This window comes from Malaclemys terrapin, chromosome 7, assembly GCF_027887155.1.
Source record: "Malaclemys terrapin pileata isolate rMalTer1 chromosome 7, rMalTer1.hap1, whole genome shotgun sequence".
Lineage (NCBI taxonomy): Eukaryota > Metazoa > Chordata > Testudines > Emydidae > Malaclemys > Malaclemys terrapin.
The window spans coordinates 86,641,586-86,667,404 of record NC_071511.1 but is presented as its reverse complement, the minus strand read 5'-3'; the positions used below and the strand labels follow the sequence as shown (position 1 = coordinate 86,667,404).

Sequence of the window (25,819 nt, the reverse complement as noted above, 5' to 3'; positions counted from 1 at the left end):
GTCGGCTGAGTTTGTCATCTAAAAACTTGAACTCTTTTTTTTTTTTCCCCCAACCAGCTGCAACCCCCAGGTAGCCTCCAGTCCCCTGCACATCTCCGCGCTGGCTGCAGGAAGAAAGGGTAGCCTCTGACCTGCTGTGCTAGGTGAGGAGCCCTTGTGCAGGGAGAACCCGGCCTGGGGGGCTGGTTGCAGGGGAGAGGTGACACCAACCCACCATCCCTTCAAGCAATGCCAGGCTGAGGAGCGGTAGGTTCTGCCCTGCCTTGGGCCGAGGGGCTAACGGGGGGAACCCCGCAGGACTGCCTGGGGTCAATCGGATGCCCTGCGGCGGAGTGTCGTCGGATCAATTCTGCTCCAGCAGGGGGCGCTGCGGCCGCCTCCCTGGGGGCGGGCGGGGCCATTTTCTCTGAGCGCTGAGGCAGCGGGGCCGGGCGATGGGGCCATTTCCGGGCCGGCAGCACAGGCACAGGCGGTGGCGCTGCTCCCAATCTCAGCCTGGCCTGCGCGCCGGGGCCAGCCGCCGAGCCGCAGCGCAGCGCCCGGGTGGGCTGAGTGTGGGGCGGGCCCGGGGAGGAGGCGAATCCCGACCCGTTCCGAGGGCCCCTGCGCGGAGCAGCGGGAAGGCGGCGAAGATGGTGAGCACCGGCCCTTTCCCCCGGTAGCTGGCGGCGAGGATCGCTGTGAGCCGGCCCGGGGCCCCCGCTCTCCCGGGCCGGGTCAGGGGCCGGGGCCGCTCGGGCTGTCGCCTGGGCTTTAGAGGGGGTTGCGGGGCAGCCCCGGCCCGGTTGTCGTAAGTGCCCGTGTGTCTCTTGCGGGCCCGGCGGTGTGACACCCCCGCGGAGCGCTGTGCCGCGCCCCCGGGAGAGGGGCTCTCGGGGGGAGCTGGTGGCGACCGTGGGGTTAACCTGGCTTCTGAAAGGTGGTGGCGTCTTTAGTTTCTCGGTCACACTAAGAGGTTATGCAGTGAGGTTGTGCCAGCCGAGATCTTGTCTAGACATAGAAGTTGTACTGGTTTAGTGGAAATCTGGCTTTAGTGAAATCGCTGCGAGTTTTTGTGTATCTATGCTCGCTCTTACATTGTTTTAAAACCGGATGTATTGGTGTACCTTGCACTTGAAATAAACTGGGTTTAAACCAATATAAGTATGTCTACCCGTGAAGTTGCATAAGTATAAATTCACAACTCTTGTTAAACGAGTGCAACTTTGTGTATAGCTATGGCCTTAGAAGAGTAAAACATATTGGACAAAGGCAGTCCTGTCCTATTGCTACGGAGTGATTTCACATTCTGATGAGGATTTGCAAACTACTATTCTTGTATATTTCACACAAGGCACAGTCAACCTGTGGAACTCTTTGCCAGAGGAAGTTGTGAAGGCCAAGATTATAACCGGGTTCAGAAAAGAACTAGATCAATTCATGGTCCATATATGGCTATTAGCCAGGATGGGGAGGGATGGTGTCCCTAGCCTCTGTTTGCCAGAAGCTGGGAATGGGACATGCGATGGATCACTTGATGATTATCTGTTCTAATCATTCCCTGTGGGGCACCTGTCACAGGATAATGGGCTACGTGGACCTTTGGTCTGACCCAGTATGGCCATTCTTAGGTTCTTAGATCTAGGAATGGGAAGTCATTGAAACTTCTGGGGCTTGTTAAATGTGTGAATAATTAAGTCATGCTTTGTGAAACTACTGCCTCCAAAGCACTTCTAGTGGTGGGCTTAGTAAGGAAGGGGACCTGTCAGAGAGAATACATCCTGTGTTAGAGTTAACTGGGCTGGGACCCCTGCCATCTTCCTCTGTCTCCAAGGGATTTGCTTCCACAGCGTTTTCCCCCAAAGTGTGTTTGCCCATCTAGACAATTAACGCAGAGAGAACTGATCTTTTTCATCCATTGTTCCCCTTTTGTCCCCCACACCAGTGTATATATATATCAGTGAAACTGATCTCTTTGAAGATTGGTTCCTCTTTATTTCAGACACACCTGCACCTTCTTCATATTCTAGTTTTATTTACTAAGTGTTGTGGGATAGTAAGCTGTCATAGAATCATAGAATATCAGCGTTGGAAGGGACCTCAGGAGGTCATCTAGTCCAAACCCCTGCTCAAAGTAGGACTAATCCCCAAAACAGCTGTCATTTGTCCATGTCATGCATTGCTCATTTCTATGGCTTGTTGTGTGTTTTGTGTAGTTAATTATTTAAAACGTGTAATTTCGCAATGTTCCTTTATATTAGGCTCTCTCAATCTGACTGCTCTCTTGGGGCTGTGTTCTGCTGCTATAAAAATGAACTTTTTCTATAGCAATAAACAAAAGGGTTTTTGTGTGGTGGCCTGGGGAGGATCAGCTAAGATGATATCCAGAGGAGATTAAAAGCAGGGCTAGAATTTGGGGATTGGGGCTGAAGAACAAGCATGCAGGTTGTTTATAAACCTGATTGCCAGGAACTGTGTCCTAAAACTCAAAATCCCATCTTTCCAAAGACAGCTATTACTTCTTGAATGTTACTCTGTTGTAGTTCAACTTATTTTCACATAGGGCTTCTCTACACTTAAATTTTATAGCGCTCTAACTTGCTGGCTCAGGGGTTTGAAAAATCACCCCCTTGAGCGCAGCAAGTCTGAGCGCTTTAAAGCGCTAGTGTAAACAGGCTACTGGCGCTGGGAACTAAGCCCCTTGTGGAAGTGGATTACCAGGAGTGCTCTCCCAGCGCTCACGCGTGACCACACACTTGCACCTCAGAGTGCTGCTGCGGGAGCATTCCCGCGACAGCGCTTTGAAGTTTCCAGTGTAGTCATGACCATACTCTCTTATATGACTCTGATTTCCTTTTCTGTATATAGGATAAATATAGCGATTGGCAGACTTGTTTGACATTAAGAGTGGGATGGCTGGTTTTACCTCCCCTCAGTTACGCTGGGCAGCATCCTTAAATGCGAGTTTTACAATGTACTAGGAAGAGTGTTTCTGAGAGAGTGAAAATGCTCTGCAGAGTTTAGTACAGTGATTCCCTTGGGTAGATTGGGGATGGGAAACTATATGCAGAAAGCAAAGAGCTCAGATGTATGTGTGTATGCATGCAAAGGCACTTGCTACGCAAACTACTTACCTTTTAGCGAAGGTTGAAGGATTGTGGAAAAGGGACGTCTGAGAGACAATGTGGGATTTTCAAACACCTAAGTGATTTAGAAGTACATGTCATTTATGTGTGCTTGAAAATTCAATCAGCTGTCAAAAATGCATTACACAGTAGCTGTTCCCTCAGTACTAGTGTTCTGATTGTACCGTATGTATACCAGAGTATTTTGCAATAGCAGTGTCCTGGGTATGCATTTAAAGGTCATCTTAAACCAGGTTACCATGCTCTTATTTTTTAGCCACGGGCCCTTTCAAGATCAAATATAGAGTATTACAGAATGTGGAACATCTTTTGTTGGAACAAAAGATGTTATGGTGGCTGATATGATCCTACTTGTTCATTCTCTTCTCTTCTCTCTCTCTCTCTCCTCGTCTTGTGATCTGGTGGTCGGATCTACATAGCAGAGGAATGTGACTTGTGGTTTGTGTTTACTGTTAGAATTTCAGTGAAGTAATGTCTGGTGTTGCCTATATATCCATTTATAGGATATGAGCAATACCACATTATATTGAGGAAACTTTGCAATAGTGAGGGCTGACACAAGTCTGGCATGTGCAAGAGGTCACTTGACAGAAACAGAACCTATTTTTTCTTTTGCCAAAAGCGATGGAGCAAGTAACTTCACTGGTTAGGCTGCTTTTGAATCAGGATCTCTTGAAAAATTGCTAGGTGTAACATATTACTTACAGATGGGCATACGTCTGACTCTCTTCAAACTTGTAATACGTGGACTCTCTTCCACGGAACTTGCATTCTAATAGCAGAACAGCATTTAACTGTCCTGCTAACTTTTTTTTGAACTACATAAACACTTCACAATATGGCCAGGGTGTGATTGATCTAGACTGGCCTTGTGTTCTAGAAGCCACACTGCATGATCAAAGTCTGTTTTGATCTTAGTCTCTTTTTCTGAGAGTGCATTGAGAGTACCTTGTCTTAACTTGCTCTTGAAAAGGCGGGACAGAAAGGACAGCGAGTCTCTCATTCTAAATGCCCATGAGCAGATAATAAAAGTGGTGGAGGAACAAACAGAGATGTTGAAGTCCATAATCACGCTACAGTCAGAACAGATGCATGCTTGCCGCTGCTCCCCTCCCTCCCAGCAGGCGATACAGAATTGTTTTCCATTCCCTCCCCAAGCTTCTCTCTCACATTCCTTGCAACTTTCCAGAACATTTCGGTATCCAGTTCACTCCATTCCTTCAGACAGCTTCCAAAATGATAGTGGGACTTATGCACAGCTATGAGAGCCTCCAGTGCCCTGCACTGTTGCCTCTCTTCCCACCAAAGCTTTTGTGTGTGTGTTAATTGGTGTTTAATAAAAACAAACTCTCTGAAAGATAACCAATCTTTATTTGTGTACTACACATAGTGATTGCTGCTGGTAGTAAAACATACATGCAGTTTAATCAATTGCTTATACAAATCCCACTCAGGATTCATCACAAGTTTTTGGCAAAATAAGATAAATGAAATTAATGAAGCATGGAAGAGTTCTGTCACATTACTGGTGCTCATTATTGAAATGTTGCCTCAAAGCCTCCCTGATTTGAATTGCCCTCCACCCCCTCGTTGCACCCCTCTAATAGCCACTGTATAGGCTGCTCAAAATCAGCAGCCAGGGGACCTGCCTCAGCATTCCACTCCTGGGGCAAATTTTCACCTTTAGCCTCAAAAGATTATGGAGCGAGCAGCAGGCTACTGTGACCATGGGAATGTTTTCCTCATTTAGATCTAACCTGCTGTAAAGGCACTGCCAGCGCGCTTTTAATCTGCCAAACGCACATTCCATGGTCATTCTGCACCTACTCAGCCTATTGTTGAAGTGCTCCTTGCTGCTGTCCAGGTTTCCTGTGTAAGGCTTCATGAGCCATGGGAGGAAGGGGTATGCTGGGTCTCCCAGGATCACTCTGGGCATTTCAACATCCCTCACTGGACTCTTCTGATTTGGAAAGAAAGTCCATGCTTAGATTTTCTGTACAGGCCAGTGTTCCTGAAAATGTGTGTATCATACACCACCTTGGACCACCCCAGTGAAACACCCCTGGTGATCAACAAGCACCCCCAATACCCTGGAGAAGTACCCTTTCCATTGATGTACTCAGTCGCAAGACGGTCCAGAGCCAGAATTGGAATATGCATTCCATCTATCGCCCCCTGAGGTTAGGGAATCCCATTTCTGCAAAGTCATCCATATTTCACGCACATTGCTGAGAGTCACGGTCCTTTGTAGCAGGATGCAATTAATGGCCTTGCACGCTTGTGTTAACACAGCCCCAACACTCGACTTTCCAACTTCAAACTGATTTGCAACTGACCGGTAGCAATCTGGAGTTCCTAGCTTCTATGCTGCAATCGCCATGTGCTTCTCCACCTAGAGGGCTGCTTTCATTTTGGTTTCCTTGCACCGCAGGGCTGGGGCGAGCTCCGCACACCATTCCAGGGAGGTGGCTTCCCACATGGGAAATTTCTGTAGTCTCTGCTCGTCATCCCAGACCTGCATAATGACGCAATCCCACCACTCTATGCTTGTTTCCCGAGCCCAAAAGCGATGGTTCACCATGTGCAGGTGCTCCATGAATGCCAAAAGTAATCTGGTGTTGTTTCTTTCCATGGCACACAACAGTCAGGCAACTCTGATTCCTGTTCATATTGGGAGCTCACGATATAGTGCATGACCATGCGCGATGTGTTAACAGTTACCACAACAGTAGAGAGCAGTGCAGAATCCATCCTTTTGCACAGAGATGACGGGTGCACAGTAAACAGGGGCTGTTGGAAAAATGCTGTGAAAAGCAGTTGGAAATCCATGGAATGTGGGGACAGAAAATAATGCATCATGGGATGTTGAGCCCACACCCATGATGCGCTGTGTTTCACTCCGCCTTCCCACAAGTCCTCGCTGCAGAAGATGGCGAGTAGCACAGTGGGATAGCTACCCACAGAGCACTGCTCTCATTGCCGATCCTAGAGCACCAACTGTGGATGCACTCTGCCCACCAAGGGAGCATAGTGTGAACATGCAATAGTGATGTAATTATGGCACTTTTTGATCAACATACATTTTGTTGACAGCTCTGTGTACAATGCCTTGGTTATTTCTGCCATTACAGGGTGAAAGCAGTGATTCTCACAGGATTATTTTGTTCCTTAAAAAAATCTTTTAAATTGTTGAAGTTCTGCAGAACCTAATGAAATCAGCATAGACATCTCCCTCTTCCTCATACTGCAGAGCCCATTTTGGAAGTAAGACTAATTTAGGAAACTTAATTAAAAAACGTATACAACATAATCTCTCTGAATTCTTATGTGTTTCCCCATCTCTTTGTAAATAATAGCATACTCACATTATTTTAATTCTTTCCCCTTCTCCTAAGAGATTAAAGAAACTCTTGAACAAAACTGGCAAAAAACTTTTTAAGGGTATTTAATGGCCCGGATGCTCTTTCTATAGACTAAATGCTCTCATGGTCTTTCTATCAAATGGGCTCTCTCAAAGAACTATAAGCAACACTTTTATACTTTCTTCAGTTTTATAATGAAGTCTGTGGAGTAGAGAAACTGAAATTGAGGCTTCTCAAAATTGGGTGTTTTTTTGAGAACAGCATATGGCCTGGCCTGTTGGCAGCTGGCATGAGGTTTTTTTAGTGTCTTGTTTTTTTGTTGTTTGTTTGTGAAAGAGCAATGAAATTCTTATTTCATAAATTGTGCCTGCAAATATAATTGGAAGTTTTGCATTTTGAGACTGTGTCCCTTCAAGCTAACCAAGAATGATCCATGTATGCAAAATGTCAGTAAGGGCATATGACACCTTCATTGAGGTATATTGCAAAACCTCTTGTTATTATGACAGTATCGGTATTTAGAAGGGAAGTTGTGATTGTCACAGAGAAGGTGGATCCTTAATGTGTAATAGTTTCATTCAATTAGTGATTATATTAATGGTTTTGCGTAACTGTACAGTAGTGCCTCAGGGTTATGAACACCACAGTTACAAACTGACTAGTCAACCGCACACCTCATTTAGAACCGGAAGTACACAATCAGGCAGCAGCAGAGACTGCCCCCCCCCCCAAGTAAATACAGTTCTTTGTTAAATGTAAACTACTGAAAAAATCAAGGGAAAGCAGCATTTTTCTGCATAGTATAGTTTCAAAGCTGTATTACATCAACATTCAGTTGTAAATTTTTGAAAGAACTATAATGTTTTGTTCAGAGTTACAAACAACTTCCATTCCTGAGGTGTTCGTAACTTTGAGGTTCTACTATATTGGCTAACTGTGCCAGGCCTTGTGCTAGAATTCATCAAAAAAGCACAATTACAATGGTCTAATCTGCTTTACAATTATCTACTACTAGATTTCAGTATCTAATGCTGCTGATACCTTTGCATGGTGCTGCATAAATGGTAGAGAGTTTTATGCTCTAGAGAGGCATGAGAAAGTACATTATGATCCACAACACACGAAGTGTAAACCAAATCAGTCAATGGATTTCTACAGATAAGTCATAGAAAACTAAAACTGAACACACTGGTGTTCTGTATCAGGAGAGCTTTCAGGTCTCTGCTCTTCTGTGAACTGGGAGAATGGGTTCACTTTGGGAATCTAGAGGTAAAGTCAATAGCCCTTAAATCAGTCCAGAAAGTTAGCCTCCTATTGGTAAGAGCTGCCACCTGGAAACCCATCAATTTTTTTCTTAAGAGAGTGGGGGTAAAATTTTCAGAACTGCCTAAGTGACTTTGGCTCCTATGTCCCTTTTTCAAAAGTGAATTAGGAGCTTTTAAAAGTTACCAAGTCTGTTGAGAGAGGATGTGCCACCTAGAAAATCATTGCCTATCAACATGAAGCTGAGTCCCATTTTCATAAGTAATTTGGGCTCTGTCCTTTAGGCGCTCTTGAAAACTTTACCTCTGAGAAATTTATGTTTTTGTAAATGCAGTTTTATTTTAGCAAATTAGCATACATAGCAATTTGCCGATAATTCAGAGTAAATGCTGTCACTTTGGAATTGGAGTGTAATTCTGGTTTATCTAAGGCGGTCAGTATTTAGTCTCTTGTCAGCTTTCTAGTGGGGACAACTGTAAGGGCTGACAGGTTTCTGGGGTTTGACTTCTTGATCAAAATCTTTGGTTTTGCATGTGAAATCTAAGCCTTTACTTATTTTTGTCTTGCTCTTGGGTTCCCTTGGGCACTTCATATAATTACACATTCTTTAGGACGTGCTTAAAGTGGGCCCCTGTCTCACTTTTAATGGTTTTGTTTTTCCTTTGTAAAGTGGAACTTAGAATTCTTCTGTTTTATTCTTAGTTACTGCTCTGTTTATTCTGCCTCAATATATTTTTGTGCTTGATCTATAATAGGCCTTTGCATAGCCAGTCATCCTGATTTGCTGGAACGGTTGGTACATATGGGGGTTCTTTCAGTTTCTGTACCTTAAATTCTATGCTAGACTAAAGGTAATCTGGCAAAGAAGTTTTTCTTTCTAAAGGATAGCTTTTTATATTCATTTCAGTATAGTAGTTTGGGGAATAAATTTAACATTCACGTAACTGAATAAGTATTGGTCATAAAATCTAAGATCAGAAGAGACCACCAGATCACCTAGGCTGACCTCCTCTATATATCACAGGCCACCAATACACCCAGCACCCACACACTAAACCGGGGGTGGGCAGATTTTTCTGGGTATAGAAATTGTATGGCAGGCCATGCATGCTCACAAAATTGGGGGTTAGGGTGTGGAGGGAGGGTGAGAGTTCCAGCTGGGGGAGCAGGCTCTGGGGTGGGGTTGGGGGATGAGGAATTTGGGGTGCAGAAGGGTGCTCCAGGCTGGGACCTAGGGGTTTGGAGGGCGAGAGGGGGATTAGGCCTGGGGCAGGGGGTTAGGGTGCAGGTGGGGGCCCAGGGGTGCAGTCTCCGGGTGGTGCTTACCTCCAGCAGTTCCCGGAAGTAGCGGTATGTCCCCTCCGACTCCTGTGCGTAGGCCCGGCCAGGCGGCTCTGCGCACTGCTCCATCTGCAGGCACTGCCCCACAGCTCCAGGGCCACGGTTCCTGGCCAATGGGAGCTGCAGGGGGCAGCATGCACAGCCCCCTGGCTGCCCCTACACATAGGAACTGGAGAGGGGACATCCCACTGTTTTCGGGAGCCATGCAGAAAACACCCAACTCCAGTTCCCGGCAGGAGCTCGAGGGCCAGATTAAAAGTTCTGACGGGCCGGACACGGCCCGCGGGCCGTAGTTTGTCCACCCCTGCACTAAACCCAACAATCAAGACCAATGTATTACAGCCCACAGGAGACTAGACTATTATGTACCACAGGCAGAGAACAGGAGAGACCGAGGAGCACCAGGGCCTGAGTCTCGCACAATGGTAGTGAAACTAGTATGAGATATACCCAGGTAATTCTGGCAAGATACCTGCACCAACATGCTGCAGAGGAAGGTGAAATATTTCCCAAGGTCACTGTCAGTTTGATCTGGGGGAAAATTCCTTCCCAACCCCACCTAGGGTGATCAGTTAGACCCTGAGCATGTGAGCAGGAACCAGCCAGCCAAGCACCTGAGGGAATGCTCATTGTCACCTCAGAGCTCTGGCCCACCCCCTGAATGTTCCGTCTCCAGCTTTGGCAATCTTCTGATGCTTCAGAGGAAAGAGATTTAAAAAAACAAAAACATCCCTCTGAGAATCCATTGGTGGAAGCAGGAAAAATCCCTCCTGACCCCTGCTGGTGGCCAGATGGAAACTTGAAGCATGAGTTTTAGTAACATAAACTGAAAGTGACCAGAGTTGTTGAGCCCTGCCCCCTACCATCACAAACAACCCTGTCATACAGTTTCACTCATAAATTTGTCCACCTCTCTCTCAAAATGAATTAAGTTGTTTGCCCCCAATTTCTATTGGGAAGCTGTTCAAGAATCTCTCTCCCCTGATGGTTAGAAACCACCTTCTGATTTCCAGCCTGAATGTATTCATGGCCAGTTTATATCCATTTGTTCTTGTGCCAGCATTCTCCATTAATGTAAATAGCTCTTCCTTCTCCCTAGTGTTTACCTCCCATGTATTTATAAAGAGCAATCCTATCCCCTCTCAGCCTTCTTTTTGCAAGACTAAACAAGCTTCTTCTTCCAGCCTCCTCCATTCTCCTGATCATCCTAGCAGTTGTTCTCTGCACCTGTTTAAATTCATCTTTCTTGTACACAGCATTCCAAGTGAGATCTTACCAGTGCCTTGTATAATGGCATTAATATTTCTCTATCTTTATTGGAAATGCCACGCCTGACACATCCAAGGATCGCATTTTCCTTTTTCACAGCTGCATCACGTTAGTGGCTCATAGTAATCCTGATCGACCCACACAACTAGGTCTCTCTCCTTCTCTGTTGCTTCCAATTGATTAGCCCCCAGCTTGTAGCAAAATTCTTATTAGATCCAAAGTGCATGTTCTTGCAGTTTGTACTATTGAATTTCATCCCATGTCTGTCACCCTAGTCTTCAAGGTCATCCACATCTTCCTATATGATGTTCCAATCTGTCTTTGTATTGATGATGATGCCTTCCAGCTTAGTATAATCAGCAAACTTTAGTAGCACACACCTACTTTTTGTACCAAAGTCACTAATAAAAATATTGAATAAGATTGGTCCCAAGACAGATCCTTGAGGAACTCCACTGGTAACTCCCTCCAGACTGATAATTCTCCTTTCAGCACAACCTGTTGCCTTCTCCCCTTACACATCTTGTACTGATCCCCATCTTCCCTAATTTAACTATTAACTTCCCATGTGGCACCATGTCAAATGCTTTACTGAAGTCCAAGGATATTAATCTATTGCATTTTTGTTATCTTAAAAAATCAGTTGTTTTCTCAAAGAAAAAATCAGGTTAGTCTGGCCTGATCTCATCTTTTGCAAACCCATGTTGCATTGCATCCCCCTTTACCATTTACTTCTATGAATTGAATTATTCTATCTTAAATATAGGCACAGTGTTAGCTATTTTCCAGTCATATGGCACACTGTTCAGAGTTAGGTGGCACGTACGCATGAAGTGCGCATGCTTTTCCTATCAGAGTTGCTTCATTCCTGGGGAGCAGGGGCCTGACATACCAGCTTTACCTACAACATGTAGCCCCAGAATTAGTCTGCTGAAGAAGTATTATTCTAACAAATGTTTAACTATTAGTTTTTATATATTTAAGATATTGCTTAATTTCATTAAAGACCTTGAGTAGGCACAGGAATACAGTTGTTACTCAGGCATAATTCAGTGTAACAGGTGCAACTCCCTTTGGAATAGCAGACTGCATTGAACAATCATTATTCTAGTTTTATACGGTTAAGTTCTTGCTGTCTGAGGCAGAGAGTCTGAAAATCTGGTTAGGTCAGGTCTTGACTAGCAACACTTCACTGGTATACTGTACTGGCAGAGCATTCCTCCTATGGTTGCTGCTTACATCTTTTGCCAGCATTGCTTATTCCAGGCCTCCCCAGGGCAAAATCAACCATAACTGCAGTTTTGCCAGTATAAGCTGTGGCTAAACTCTAGGGGCTTTTGCTGGCACAGCTGGTCAGTTAATCACACCCCTGACCAACACAGGTGTGATGACAAAAACTTGTAATGCAGACCTGGGCTTATTTTTTAGCTCTAAATAGAGGTCACCTAGCTAGTAGGGTCAATATTTAGGCCCGTATGTTTTAAATTCTTATTCGGAGTAGTCACATCTGATACAATGTCTGTCTAAAAATCAAGGCTTGTTAAAGTGAGACACTTAGAGGAAAGTGATCAACTTAAATCTTAATACTCAAACATAGAAATGTCTGATCAGTTAATATATAAGCTTGAAAAATAAGTGAATATCATTTAGCCACAGTTCATGAAATAACTACAGGGTCTTCAACATTGATCCAGCTCTGTTTGCTGCTGACACTCCTTGGCAGCAGCAGATAGCTTGATGTGTAAACAAGGCTTTCCTACTTGAAAACTACACTCCGAGCATTTAAATTGGAGTTTACAAGTTGACAGGTGAGTAGCATTTTCATTCCTGTCACGTGTGAAGAATACGTCATAGTTTGTAAACAGTTTAAACTTTTTAAACTGTCATGACCAAAACTATTTCTACACTTGCTGTCTTTAATTTAACCTCAAGGAGCCCAATGACATTGAACTGAAAAATAATAGCACACCAACCAAATAAAGTATGCACAAAGTCCTAGGTATTACACATGATAACATAATCAAGTTAAGGCATAATGTTTAACAAACACTGCTTCATACAACATTCATTAGATAAAAATGAATGCAAGCTAACTAAAGTCTGTGTTAGCCATAATGTCTATTGAAACCTCAGAAAATATTATTCAGTTCCTGTTTTTCAATGTTTTGAAGAAAAATTATTCAGTATTTTGAGATGATTGTAGGAATTATAAATGGGGGCTAAGATGAGATGACTTAAGTATTCTGTGTATGCCAAGCCAGAAAATGTGCCTCCCGAATGCTGAAATTGTCATTCTATCATATTGTCACACATTTTGAGATGTGGGTATCTGTAAAATATACAATTTGGACTCTAGAAGTGGATCTAAACGTACCCTTAATGATGTAATGAGCACAGAATTTCTCTTGGTACTTAAAATAAATCTATACTTCCTTAAAAAGCTAATCTTAGTCCTCAAACAATTTTATTGATCCTACCGGGGGGAATTCTGTTTCCTTAAGAGACCTTATTTTTAGCTCTTCCTATAAGTGAATTTAATGTTAGTAAATGCTGTCATTTTGATACCCATGGAAACCTACATTCTAGTTATTCACTGTGGCAGCACAGAGCAAGGTTCTCCACATTATCGCTTGTGTGATCTGTTCATCTGGTGCACAGGGACCTACTGAAGTTTTAAACTTCTTTGCCAGGAAAATACTTTTCTGGCACAACTATGATGTCCAGTCTGGTTAGCTTTGGCTCAGATGTATGATTTTCTTTTGATGGATTTTTACTGTGCTGTCTGAATATAATTCCCTTTGAGGTGGAAGATGGTAACAGTTGTTAATATTAATATGTTTGTGATGGCATGACTGCTACACCTGGAACCAACCCAGCCAACTAATGGACTTTAAAAAGCAGGATCATCAGGATGTCTTCCCAATCTTTATTGATAAAAGCTCTTCAATAGCCCAGGTTTCTGAATGCATTTACATTAAAAAAAATGTGAATATTGCAAGTCCTAATGATGTAAATAATTGAATGTTTTATCAAATATTTGGATCATTCCTTCTGGAAGGCAGGGAATAAATGATCTCGTGGTGAATTTCTCCTTTAGGGGACTGTTTCAGTCAATTAGAAACATAAGAACTTATCAGTGTACTCGTGAGTTTTGAGTGACTTGGAGTTTTTAAGGCATAAATGCATCACAGAAGCTGACTCTCACTCTCAAATATAAGGCCTCTTGTGTTGCTCCCACAACACGCACATCTGGGTAGAACAGGTTTTTGTTTTTTTCACAAGGTTTTATAGTTCTATAAAGATTGATTTAAATTCTGTCCAGGCCACTAAGCTTACCCAGCCTGGAGAGTGGGTGCTGGAGGAGAAGAGGGTCGATTGATTTCTGTAAAGCTAGAAATATATTCCCTTTAAGCACATATGGTTAGTAGTTCCAGTGTTGCTGGAGGAAGAAGCAGCAAGACAATAAATGCAACCAGTCTGTGAACAAGATTACAAGGGAGGGGATTGTTATCTCTTGTATTCAGGCAGAGGACTGTGGTTTGCAGGATTTAATCAGTGCGTCTCTGTGCTAGTGTCCTGAAAATAGCAAATGGTACAGTTGTATCTGAACTTTAACCCTCAGTAAAAGTAGAACTTGACTTATTGCTGAGGATACAATTTAGTCATGGAGGTCATGGCAGTCATGGATTCCGTGACTTTACCAGACCTTTGTGACTTCTTTGGCTGTCAGCAACTGGACCTAGGGCTGAAGCTGTGCACCTCCCCTCCCTTCCGGGGCTGGGGTCAGGGACGTGTGCCCCTGGCCTGTGGGTGTCTGTGCAGGCTCTCCCACTCTCCCTGTGGCTGAGGCTGCTGGAGTGAGGGCTGTGCGCTCCTCCCCACCCCCCATGGTGGTCGGACTCCAGCTGTCATTCCTCCCCCCGAACTCTGTTCCCCCCCCCCAGGGTTATTTTTAGTACAGTCACAGACAAGTCAGGGGCTCCTGTGAATTTTTGTCTATTGCCTGCAACCTGTCTGTGACTTTTACTAAAAATAACCATGACACAATCTTAACCTTAGTTATTGCATAAAAGACAGAATGGAAGAGACACAGAATCATTGTCTAGGACCTGTTCAAACCTGCCTCCTTGTATGCTCTGCTCAGAGGAAAGTGAGAAATGTGTGGGACTCACCAAGTGTTGCGGAGTTAAAAGAGCTGTGTGGATCAAGCTATTTAGCTAGCATTGCTGCTAGGAAACAGGGTGTAAAACTATGGTAAGGTTGAAAACAGCATTGCTACACTGACTTACAAACAATCCAATGCCAATTGGAATGAATTAGTGTGGACTCTATCTTTCTTTTTTATACTGTTTGGTTTTATCCTATTAAACTCTAAAATTAGTGATCCATTCTAATTTGCTGATTACTTTTGGGCAGGGAAGCCCAGTATATTATCAGTTGACATGTTAAAAATGCTCAACACTTTACCATCCAAGAAGCTCAGAATTAATAAATAATGCTTGAATTACTTACTCCATATCCACTCCCTCCCCATCCTGGTCTCCACCTGCCTGTTTTTTTTTGTTTTTTTTTTGTTTTTTTTTTTTTGTCCCCTTCTCACGGTTCTCCTGACTGGGGGGAGGTCCTGGGAGCCAGGACTTTCAGCTCCCCTGTGGGAGCCCAGCTGCCCCCCGGGCTCTTGGCTCTCTGCTCCTGTCTGGGAGTGGGGGAAGGAGGGCAGCCACCCGGGTTTCTTGACTCCCTGAGTGGGGAGCCTCAGAGCAGCAACCCAATTGGGAGTGGGGAGCCAGGCTCTAGCTGTCCTGCTTTCTTATCAATTTCATGGTTCCATGCTATATTACAGTTCCAATTTCACAGTTCCAGCATGGAGCCGTGAAATTGACAAGACAGCCAATGGCCGATGTAAGTAACATAGTGTCTACACAGACACTGCGTTGCCCTACGTAAGCCCTATAACTCTTGTGACGGTGGAGTTATGTTGGTGTAGTAGGGCACTTACATTGGCAGGACAAGGCTGTAGTGTGTATGCTGACATAATTAGGTTGATGTAAGGCAGCTTATGTCGACCTAATTGTGTAGTGTAGATAATGCCTTAAATAGAGAACTCTAATCCTTCTCGCTCCCTGAAACTCTAGAGTACTGCAGAATGTGGTAATTTCAGTGGGAGTAGCTAGATGTTCGATGCTTTTGAAAATTAGGCCACTTAATGTTGGTGCCTAAATATGGAATTAGGAGTCTAACCTTAGACTCCTGTTTTGAAAATCTTGGTCTGTGTGAGGTGAATTTGCCACCAGAAATTGTTCCTCCCATCGCAGGCTTAACTGCTCTGGTTCTCTATGTGTAGTCACTAAAGTAATCTGGAGTTTTCCCCAAAGAGCTTTATGTAGTTACTGGCTCCAATCTGCGTTATCATAAAATGTTTTGTCTCCTGAGAAATAAAGCTGCTGATTGTGGAAACTCAAGGCTTGATGTCAGGCAAGCTAACATAATTGGAGAACATTCTGTTTAGATTCCACTTAATACAATTTGATATTACTGTATTCACTTAGTGAGTATCCTTGATTCTAAAACCTCACTTAGTTTCTGGTGGAACTCCAGTATTCTCTTAAGAGTTTAAAATGGCAATCAAGAAACTAGTGCACTAGCAGCTCTTCCTCCTCCTCTTAATGGTGTTCCAGACCTATGCAATTTTCATGCACCAGCTACTGGACAATAAGCCAAAAGCATCAGTGTTTGTTTCTGTTCTGTTAAAAAATCCCTGAAGGGGAGTAGATGTACTGCCTTCTTGGAAATTTGAACAAGCAAAGTAAAAATTAAAGATTTATGCCTTTACACTGTTAGTTGCACAGAAGATGAGATTAAAGGACACCTTGATTTAGCTCTAAGTGAAGTAACAACTTTATGGGAACTTGGATAATGTGAAATGTGACTACCTTCTAAGAGGCCAATGGTAGTACTTCTAGCCTTTATCACTAATGATTTAAGCTACCATCCTTGTTTCCCTGCAGGGACTCTTGATATGTCTATAGTTTGTTCTTTGTCAAGCAAATAGATGTTAATTCCACTACTTGTAGCTAAATGCAGCTTTTCTGAAGCAAATAGAAACCATTCAACAAAACATTCTCTCCAGCAGGTTTCCAAAGTATGGTAAATGTACGCTAACGTTGCTTGCAGGGAATCCTGTCTTCCTTCAATGGGAGTCTCGCAACTAGAACAGGATGGAAAATGGTTTCCTTTCCTGTGAAAATTTGAGATTTCAAAAATGTTCCTGTTCTGTATTGGAATGAAAGAGAGCTTTCCTAATAATAATAATAATAATAATTATTAATAAAAAACAATAGAGAGCTAGAGCACCACCCCACCCACTGCAGAGTAGCCAATAGTCTGGCACCAAACTAAAGACTTGAATTTGGGTGTCTCCATATCCCAGGCGAGCACTCTAATCATGAGGCTATTGGGTATTTTGTGGTGAATGGGTAGCTTTTTCATTTTAATTGCTATTGGGCCCAATAGTAAGATTTTCAGGTAACACAGTAGAAAAAGCATGGTCCCTAATACATACCCATAGGCAGAATGTTGAAGTCATTGGGAAGTGCTCAAACAGAATTTTACTATTTACAGGTCAGAACTGCTCAAAACTTCTTGTTGAAGAGTGCTTCAAAAATTATTCTTTTTTTTTTTTTTTTAAGGCTTAACAAACTATCATATAAACGAACCTGCTTATGATCGAGTATATAAGCTGACTCCTTCCTCTCCCCCCCCCCCAAGATGGATAAGGAAAAATGAAAATTTTTTATAACCTGTTCATAAGCCAACCCTATAATTCAGGGGTCAGCAAACTTTGGCTCCCGGGCCATCAGGATAAGCCGCTGGTAGGCCGAGATGGTTTGTTTATCTCGAGCGTCCGCAGGCATGGAGGTAAACCTAAGTAAACAAAGTGTCCCAGCACGCCATCTGCTTACCCTGACGGGCTGGGACAGCAACTGGTGGGGAAATTTTTTTGGGGGTGGGGGGGGAGAGTTGGCAGTCAGGGGAGTAACCCCTGGAACCCCCCACACTTTCCCCTTCCCATCCCTTCCCACCTTATCTGGGGAGGGCCAGGGAAGGATATGTCTGGCCTGGCCGGAGCTGCTCCGGCAGGCTGGGCAGCGTGGCCACAGCCTGATCCGGCGGGCCAGACCGGGCGGCGCGGCCGCAGCATGTTCCAGTGGGCTGGGCCAGGCGGCGCAGCCACAGCGTGCTCTGTGGGGCGGGGCTGAGCGGCATGGCTGCAGCCTGTAAGCCCCAGAGCTGGGGGAGAGCAGCGTGGCTAGAAGCGGAGAGACTCTGGCCCCGCCTCTTCCTTTCTGGCTCTGCTGCCTCTCCTTGCTCCCTCTGTTGTGCGGAGGGGCTGTGTCCCACCTCTCCCTCTCTATACCCGTTCATAAGCCGACCCCCTTCTCTGGTGCTTCCCTTTTTTACTAAAAAAAATTCGGCTTATGAACAAGTATATACGGTACATATTCTAGCACTTGCTTCTCCTATGCTAATCAGGAACACAACTCATGACAACTGCCTGCCTGTCCTGCTTGTGGGAAGTATGTCGCAGTATTGCCAACCCCAAATGTTCTAAAATCATGAGGGGGGCTTTAAAATCATGAGATCATGTAAAAATACTAGATTTGGTGTTTTTTATTTGCCTTCTTTTTGAGCCTTAGGGTGCACCGGGGTCACATTTTGAAGTTTTCTCCACAGCCACAAGGGCTAGAAACTTACTTTTTCTTTAAGAATGGAGGCTGAAATCATCATGTATCCCCTTGACTCTAGGAGCTGGGGCTTTAAGGAAAACAATAATTATCAAGAGACTCATGATAAAATTCTGAGAGTTGGCAACACTTTTTTTCAGTAGGAGCTCTATCTAACTGGGAGGCAGTTCAATGTCTATTTTAGGAACAACTCTTCAATGCCCTTATTCATAGGATTTGAAAAGGTGTAGGGTGGACTTACCTTCTGTAATATGTTGTTTGTTTTTTTCCCCCCCAGGACACCTTTGTTCCTTATAAGGAAATCATCCTCATGTATTTAGAAAAAGCAAGGACCTTTGTGAATGGACAGTGTGCTGGCATTGAACCCTGGCAATTGATTGGCTCGACATTTGCTTCTACTCTGGTGGTGGTGTGGCTGCACGGTATCCTCTTCCAACCAGAGAGTGAGTACCTTGGCACGTCTCTCTGGAGTCGGGTTTTCTAATACGCTTGTGGGGACAGTTATTTCTCATGTAAATATTCTTCTGTTTATACATTTGTGACTGGGATCCCAGTGAGGGCCAGCTGAGGTCATTCAATTAGGGGTGGCCTGCAAAGAATGGGGCAGACAATCCCCAAAACTGGTGGATATTTCAATACTTAGATTTACCAAGCCAGCACAAAACAGTGTCTTTATTACCTCACTGGTTGCCCAGAAACCAACAACGCAGTTCCCTTAAAGCGACCCAGTCTCAGGCCTCCATCCAGGTACCCAAGTAAAATATAATGAAAATTTCTGAAAATCTTATTTCATCATATAAAAGAAAAGGTTCTACCAATCCCAAAGGATCAGACACATTACCTCCCAGGTTAATTAATATTCTAGATCTTACCCAAATACATGCTTGCAGCTAATTATTATTAACTAAACTAAAATGTATTTATTCATACACACAAGTTCAATTCTTGAGGTTCAGATACATAGCAGAGATGGTGAGCTTTGTAGTTACAAAGAGTTCTTTTAGAATTTAGTTCATAAGTTATAGGGGCAGTCATCGGACTTACGACACAATTGGTTCCTGAAAATTGCGTCATGCATCAGAATGTCGTAACTTGGAACCACAATGCACTTCATCCGCGGACAGAGCGTCGTAAAGTCGAAACCAGTTGTCGTAAGTTGAATCAGGGTGTCAATTCAGAAACGTCATAAGTGCTGTGTCGTAAAGTCGAGGACTGTCTGTAGTCCAATGTCCAATATTGTATTCAGGGTGTTTCCAGCTGAACTGGGACCTCAATCTTGCAACTCAAACTTCCCCTGATGAAGCTTAAGCAGATCTGAAATAAAAAGGATTGGGACCCAAGGATTTTTTTTATACAATTTCAGGCCTTCTTTGACAGAATTGGAGTCCCTCGGGGAACAATAGGCCCCCATTCCCTAAGACTCATTGTTAAATTATTCACACAGATTAACATAAGGCAATGGCCTGTTTCTCCACCTTTCACAGATGATTTGCTATACATTTCAAAGAGATGAATACAGTGATCTCCCATGTTTACAATTCATTTAAATGCTAGGATGTTCTTTTGATCTCTGAATTATCAGAATACAGCATAGACAGGGTCTGTTGATTACATTGTTGACCACTACCCATATTTATGTAAAAATACACTAAAACACAAACATTATCTCCCGATATGTCTTTAAGGGTTGAATTTAAGTCCTTCATCCTGTAGGATGTTTAACCCTTTCTGGCCATGCATCACAACATTATAAACAGGCTTCTGACATAACCCAGAATGTACCAGTAAAATCTCTGGTTATCATATTAAGGTCAAGATGTGGCAAAGTTTCAGTAGCTAAACCATTCCATATTAGGGAGTGGTGGAAGACAGTCTAGAGTGTGCCTGTGTGATGCAGAAAAGTTGCCCTGCTCCTCCCCTCCCATTGGACTTTTGGTTCAACACTCATTTGCTGGTCACTCCTGTGGCTCAAAAGTCAGAAATCGCACAGAACTCAAAGGTGACTCTGGTGAGGTTCATGATGGGAAATCATGATACAATAGCGGAACATCAGGCGTGGAGGATTGTCTAGAACGCATCTTGGGCTGAAGAAGGGGGCTCCCTTTCCTTTCCATTAATCATACATATTTACTGTCTGAGAGTCAGTTATTTAAGGTACATACCCACATGTTTTCATCTGTTCTGAGCCTTTTTCCTTGTTTGAACTGTAAAAATTAAATTGGATCTCTTGGTCTATTGCCGTACATTCTTCTTTATTGTGGCAAGGTGGTGATAAAGATCACTGGACCTATCTGAGAGAGGAGGCTGTAGTGCCCTGTGAGTCCCATAGGAGTATGTAGTAGTTTCTAGTGGCTGTTATTAGGAGTAACAGCATATTAATTTGATGTTTAATTTTATACTTCCCCCACAGTTTCCCAGGGGAGGGAAAAGTACATTTGAATAGCTAAAAACACTCTTTTTAGCAAGAATAAACAGAAGATTTCTTGGCTCTGAGTTTCAAGCTAGAACAGTACTAGTACCTGAGTTTTCTTAATATTTGTTTTTTAAATACTAGCATAGTGTTGGGAAATCTTACATAAAATTCAGGATGTTTAATCTAAGTATACAGTAAAAATTGAAGAAACTTGCATTCCTAGGAATGAACGAACAAACAAACAAAAAGCAGATTATCGACAATGCATGTAATACAAATTCTTTCCAAAGTCTAAGCTATTAAGTATTTACTGCAGAACATTAGTGCAAAGTTAGCTGAGTTTGTATTCTCCTGTTGGTGTCTCAAGATTGCAAGATAGATAGTATGAAGAAAAGAAGCAGAGTAAAGGAGTCATACTAGTATCAAAGATAAAGATTATGAAGTCTCTAGAGTGAGATTTTAAAATAGTTTCAGTTGTTTCTTCATGAAAGTGTTATCTGTAGCTGCCAATGTTTACCTAAGTGTGTGTAGTGTATGGGGTCTTTAATTCCTCTGATCTAACCTCAAGTCACTTTTCTATGGCTAAAGGATCTGTGGCATCCCTCTGCTGGATTAAATCCCGATAGCTGTCGAGAGACTGCCTTCCAAAGATGGTATTGAGCATAGCTAACCCTATCATTGCTTCTCCAGCAAAGGTCAGAAGCAGAATCTGGATTTCAATGAGATTTCTAAATAACCAGGATGGAAAATTGGATGTGTGTGGCACAAATCAGGTGACTTTGTCCACACCAAAAAGGAGATAGTAGTAGTTTAACCAGAACACATGTACAGTATTCTCCTGGTACCTGGCCACTTGCTTTGACCATTTGCAACAAAAAGCAGAGATTGTGTTGTCAGAGTGCAATCACTGGCCAGTAATATTCTGCATATGAAATGGAAAAATGCTTTCAATAAGCGTCTACTTCTTTCTCTTCTGAGTAATGGTCCTCATAGAAATGAGGTGTCTGTCTGTCTGTCTGTCCTTTCCCCCCAGTATTTAGAACTCTACAGACAGGTGTTGCAGGCTGGTGCTATTCATGTTTGTTCTCCTCCTGTCTCACCCAAGACATGCTGGACACCTGAGGTGAAATTATGACTCCACTGGAGTTGAGAGAAACTCCCATTGATTTTAATAGAGCCAGAATTTGGTATTCTGGTATTCCTCTGGTATTCCTCTTACAGCTTTCCTGTCCAGAATGCCAAATAATGCAAGAATATATGTATATGGTGAGTTAGACAAATGCCTACTAATGACTAAACAAGGATCTTAAATCACCTTTGCATACTAAACTCTAGGGTTTTTTTGGTTTATTATTTCGGAGCAGGTTGCTCAATTTTGATTTTTGTTTCTTGTTTATCTCAGGTTTAACATCACGAAGTAAAAAATGGTTCTTTAAAACTCTAAGAAAACTGCCTTTTGTTGGCGCCATAGTAAGTATCTGAACAGCTTTCCTTAACATTCAGCCAACTCTCTGTCTGTCGTAATCTGTATTGCAATAATGCCCAGGAGACCTTTGTGCTAGGCGCTGGACAAACATGAAGTCCCTGCCCCAAAGAGCTTACAGTCCAAGTAATCTTTCTGTAGCAGTATTGGCCTCAGAAAAGGGAGATGACATTTTCATTGCCAGTAATACCAAGCAGCTGAGTTTCCCCAACTCCTTTCTGTATATTATCAGACTTTCTGAAAATAGCCTTAAGTGGTGGATGAAGGCCACAGAGTTTACTCTGGGTTATTTCTCTGCCTAACTTACCATTCTGTTTGTGTCCTCCACATGTAGTTAACTGAATGTGATAACTGAATCTTGTGTTATGCAAGAGGAAGAGGTTATTCTCCTTGTCTTTGATTGGTTTAGAACTCCTATCTGTGTTAGGAATAGCTTGGACTCTACTCTTAAGAGAGCAGAAGCTATGTAATCATTAAAACAAGAAATACAATGGAGTTTTTTTTTTTTACTTAAACTTAAACCTATTTACTACAAGATTCAGCAATTGTCATGAATTCTTACCATCGAGAAGGGTATAACTTCTTTTAAAATGTATTTGGTAATGACAATACTGTGTTTGGTGGCATACAAGGTACAGTTCCTGCCCTGAGGACATCAGTCACAATAGATAAACTAAATAAAATGAAGGATTCGGGGGCCAGGTTTGTCTTAAGTTCATCTTTTGATGCAACAGATGAATGGTTTAGCACAGTGGTTTTCAACCCTTCCCCCCCCCCCCCATTTGCAGACCTCTAAAATTTTTTTGAATGGAGGTGCAGACCCCTTTGGGAAATTTTAAACATAGTCTGCGAACGCTCAGGGGGCTGGGGACCACAGGTTGAAAACCACTGGCTTAGCATGATAAAGAATGCTTTCTCTCCCAGATCTTCTCTTGGCATTATTACTGATGCATGGAACTAGTTTTGAAAGCTTTTATCCAGCTCTTATAAGCTACAAGTATCTCCCTGTATGCTGATGTCCTGACCAAAACATTCCATCGTTTGACCTGGTTGTCATAACCAGTGAGCTATGGCAGATTAATTTATAACTTAATATTATATTCCATTTATGTCTGTTCCTTGCTTATTGGCAAAGGAGACACAAAGTAGTCCTGGGCTCCCTACAACTATTTCTTATTTTTACATGACCCACATTTTCAGGATAGGGCTACTGAGATGTTGGCCCATTGCAAAGAAACGGTTTAATGTCTCATTTGCCTAGTGCGTCCACTGATCAGTAGAGTCTGACACACAAGCCTATCATGTTGCTTACAAGAGGCCTTGATGTCCAGGTATTCCAATGTTCAAAAGTCTCTGTTACTGATGGTATCTCAACAGCTATATTAGATAATGCTTCTGGGAGAGAGATCTGTGCTGCTGTGAGGGCAGACCTGGGCCTTCAAACTGTAGATTGGGGGAGAAGTGAAAGTGTCCTAATCTTATCTGTGTTCTTTCATTGTGTTACGTTATTGTGCAACATAGATATTTTTTTCAGAGTTTTTAAATGTATATCTGATTTCTGAAGCAAGATGGTCCATAAAGTAATTCATCTTGAAACTGTAACTGGTATAAAATCAGCTATTTATATTGTCATTGTTGCCTGCCCTAAAGGGCTCGAGGGGACAACAATGGTCCGTCGCCCGGTGTGCTTGGCACCAATAAAGACACTGAGGGGAGAAAGCAAGCCAAGTTTATTTCAGAGCTCTGAAATGGCACTAGGAGACTAGCATGTCTCAAATCCAGTGCAACAAATACAAACAACTTTTACCTTTTATACTTCAAACTGTTTACATACATCTCTTTGTCTGGCTGTTCCTCCTTACCCCTCCCTTCCAGACAACTGTTACAATAAGCTCTACATAAGCTTGTGAGAAAACTTTCTCAATCTTTGCGACCTTGAGTTAGACGCCTGCAAACTAACTACCCCGCTTCTTATCTCTATTATTTCTGCTAGTGTGAGTGAAACTGCAGCCATCTGCTAAAAAGCTGACATTACATTTCTGCTTCAACCTACTTCAGAGCATGTAAGCAGTTAGCATAGAAGTAGGTGAGAGTTCACAAGATGGGGTTTGGGGGTTCAGATAGGCCCAGAGCAAAAGAGCTTCATCGGCACTTGTGGCCTTCCACTCTCCCGAGTTACCTGGTAGCTATGCCTAGTGGACCCCAACATCATGGTCTTGAACACCATAAAAATGCTGGGGTGGAGGGGAGCCCAACATCTTGCTTTGCTACATTTGACAAACAAAATCATTTTCAAGATTCTAAATAGGCATTAAAGGATGAAATTAACATGCACACTATTTGACAGTATCCGTTTAAGAAGTTAACACAGTTAAGTGTTGAGCTCACTGTTCCAGTCATTAGCACTGAATGTTCTGTGTACCATAAAATGTGTGCACCCTATTGTTGAAGGCATTTCATTTTCTTTTTAGATACAGAAGCAGTTTAACAAGGCCTTGGATGATGTAGCCTCTGGTTTGCACTTCCTGAATGACGGAAAGGGTTATATCAAAGCATTGCCAGCGCAAGGCATGAGCCAACCTGTACTACTAGAGAAGATGAAGGAGTACAGCTCTATGGGTATGATAGTGAGAATATACTGGTATATATGCAGGCAGAGGCACTGTCTTTCTCAATTGCCAGGGGGTGCTCGACCCCCTCCCAGGCCACGCCCTTACTCCACCCCTTCCCACAAGCACCCACCCCCACCCTGCCTCTTCCCAATCCCTCCCCTGAGCATGTCCCAGCCTTGCTCCTCCTCATCTCCCTCCCCCCACCCCCCTAGTGCTTCCTGCATGCCGTTGAACAGTTGATCCATGGGAGGCGCTGGGAGGGTGGGGGAAGAGCTGATCGCAGGGACTGAGCACCCACTGTCTTTTCCGGGCGTGCTCCAGTCCCTAAGCACCCACAGAGTTGGCGCCTATGTATGCAGGTCTACTTCATAGGCTTAATATTAGAATTATGCTATATGTTTACACACCTATGAAGGTAAAATGGACTCTGGTGACTGCTACAAATAGTTTCAGCTTAAATATTTTTCTTGGTGTTCATCAAATGTTAATTGGTGCTGTCCTGTAAATGACTAATACCAATCCTCATGTTTCTAGTTAACTACAATTATTAACTAATACTCAGGCATCCCATAAAAAAAACTCAGGTGCCTGGTGTTCTAATGCTGAAGGTAATGGAAAAGTAATTCTGTTCCATCATGGTAGTGATATATAATGCAGACAATCTGGGTTTGAGGGTAATGGTTACAAAGGTAACTGGAAAGTCTTTATTCTGTTTCACTGACCAGTCTGTCACAGTAAGGAGGAAAGGATAGTCTCCTGGTTGTCTGAGGTGGGGATGGGCCAATTTGACCACTACTCTTCTGGGGATCTTTTTTCCAAAACAGATGCATCAATGCACTTTCTTCCTTTCTCCACCTCCAATCCTAAGGGAAATAAATCAGCGGCAGTAGTCCAGCTCTGATGAGCAACCCCACCGCAACAAATCAGTGAGCATGCAATGGGGGGGGGGGGGGGGGGGGGGGAAACACTTTAACTGCCCTTATTGAAAGAGTGAGGTCTCTTTTTAAACTGTGCAGTGTCCTAACACTAAGTCTTTGGCCCAGAAAAGCAAGACAGTTTCTTCTTGACTGACACTTGTAACTTGGAAAATATTTTGGAGTCAGGTCTGAATATGCTTCAGAGCAGTTAACCCAATGCGAGGCTTTTGTTTGTTTTTTAAAGCAAAAAGCAAAGTACAAAACATTGCTTACATGAAATTTCTTGCTT

At 43.2% G+C, this 25,819-nt stretch overlaps 1 protein-coding gene across 1 annotated transcript in view; it reads left to right on the top strand.

Annotated features, from left to right (window-relative positions):
- Positions 1–445: 445 nt before the first annotated feature.
- SGPL1 (sphingosine-1-phosphate lyase 1) overlaps positions 446–25,819 on the top strand; it is a 48,495-nt gene continuing 23,121 nt past the window's right edge. The window contains exons 1-4 of the mRNA XM_054034274.1: positions 446–635; positions 18,383–18,548; positions 21,921–21,988; positions 24,473–24,620. Of these exons, the coding sequence (XP_053890249.1) occupies positions 633–635; positions 18,383–18,548; positions 21,921–21,988; positions 24,473–24,620 (385 nt within the window). The 5' untranslated portion in view covers positions 446–632. The remainder of the gene's footprint in view (positions 636–18,382; positions 18,549–21,920; positions 21,989–24,472; positions 24,621–25,819) is intronic.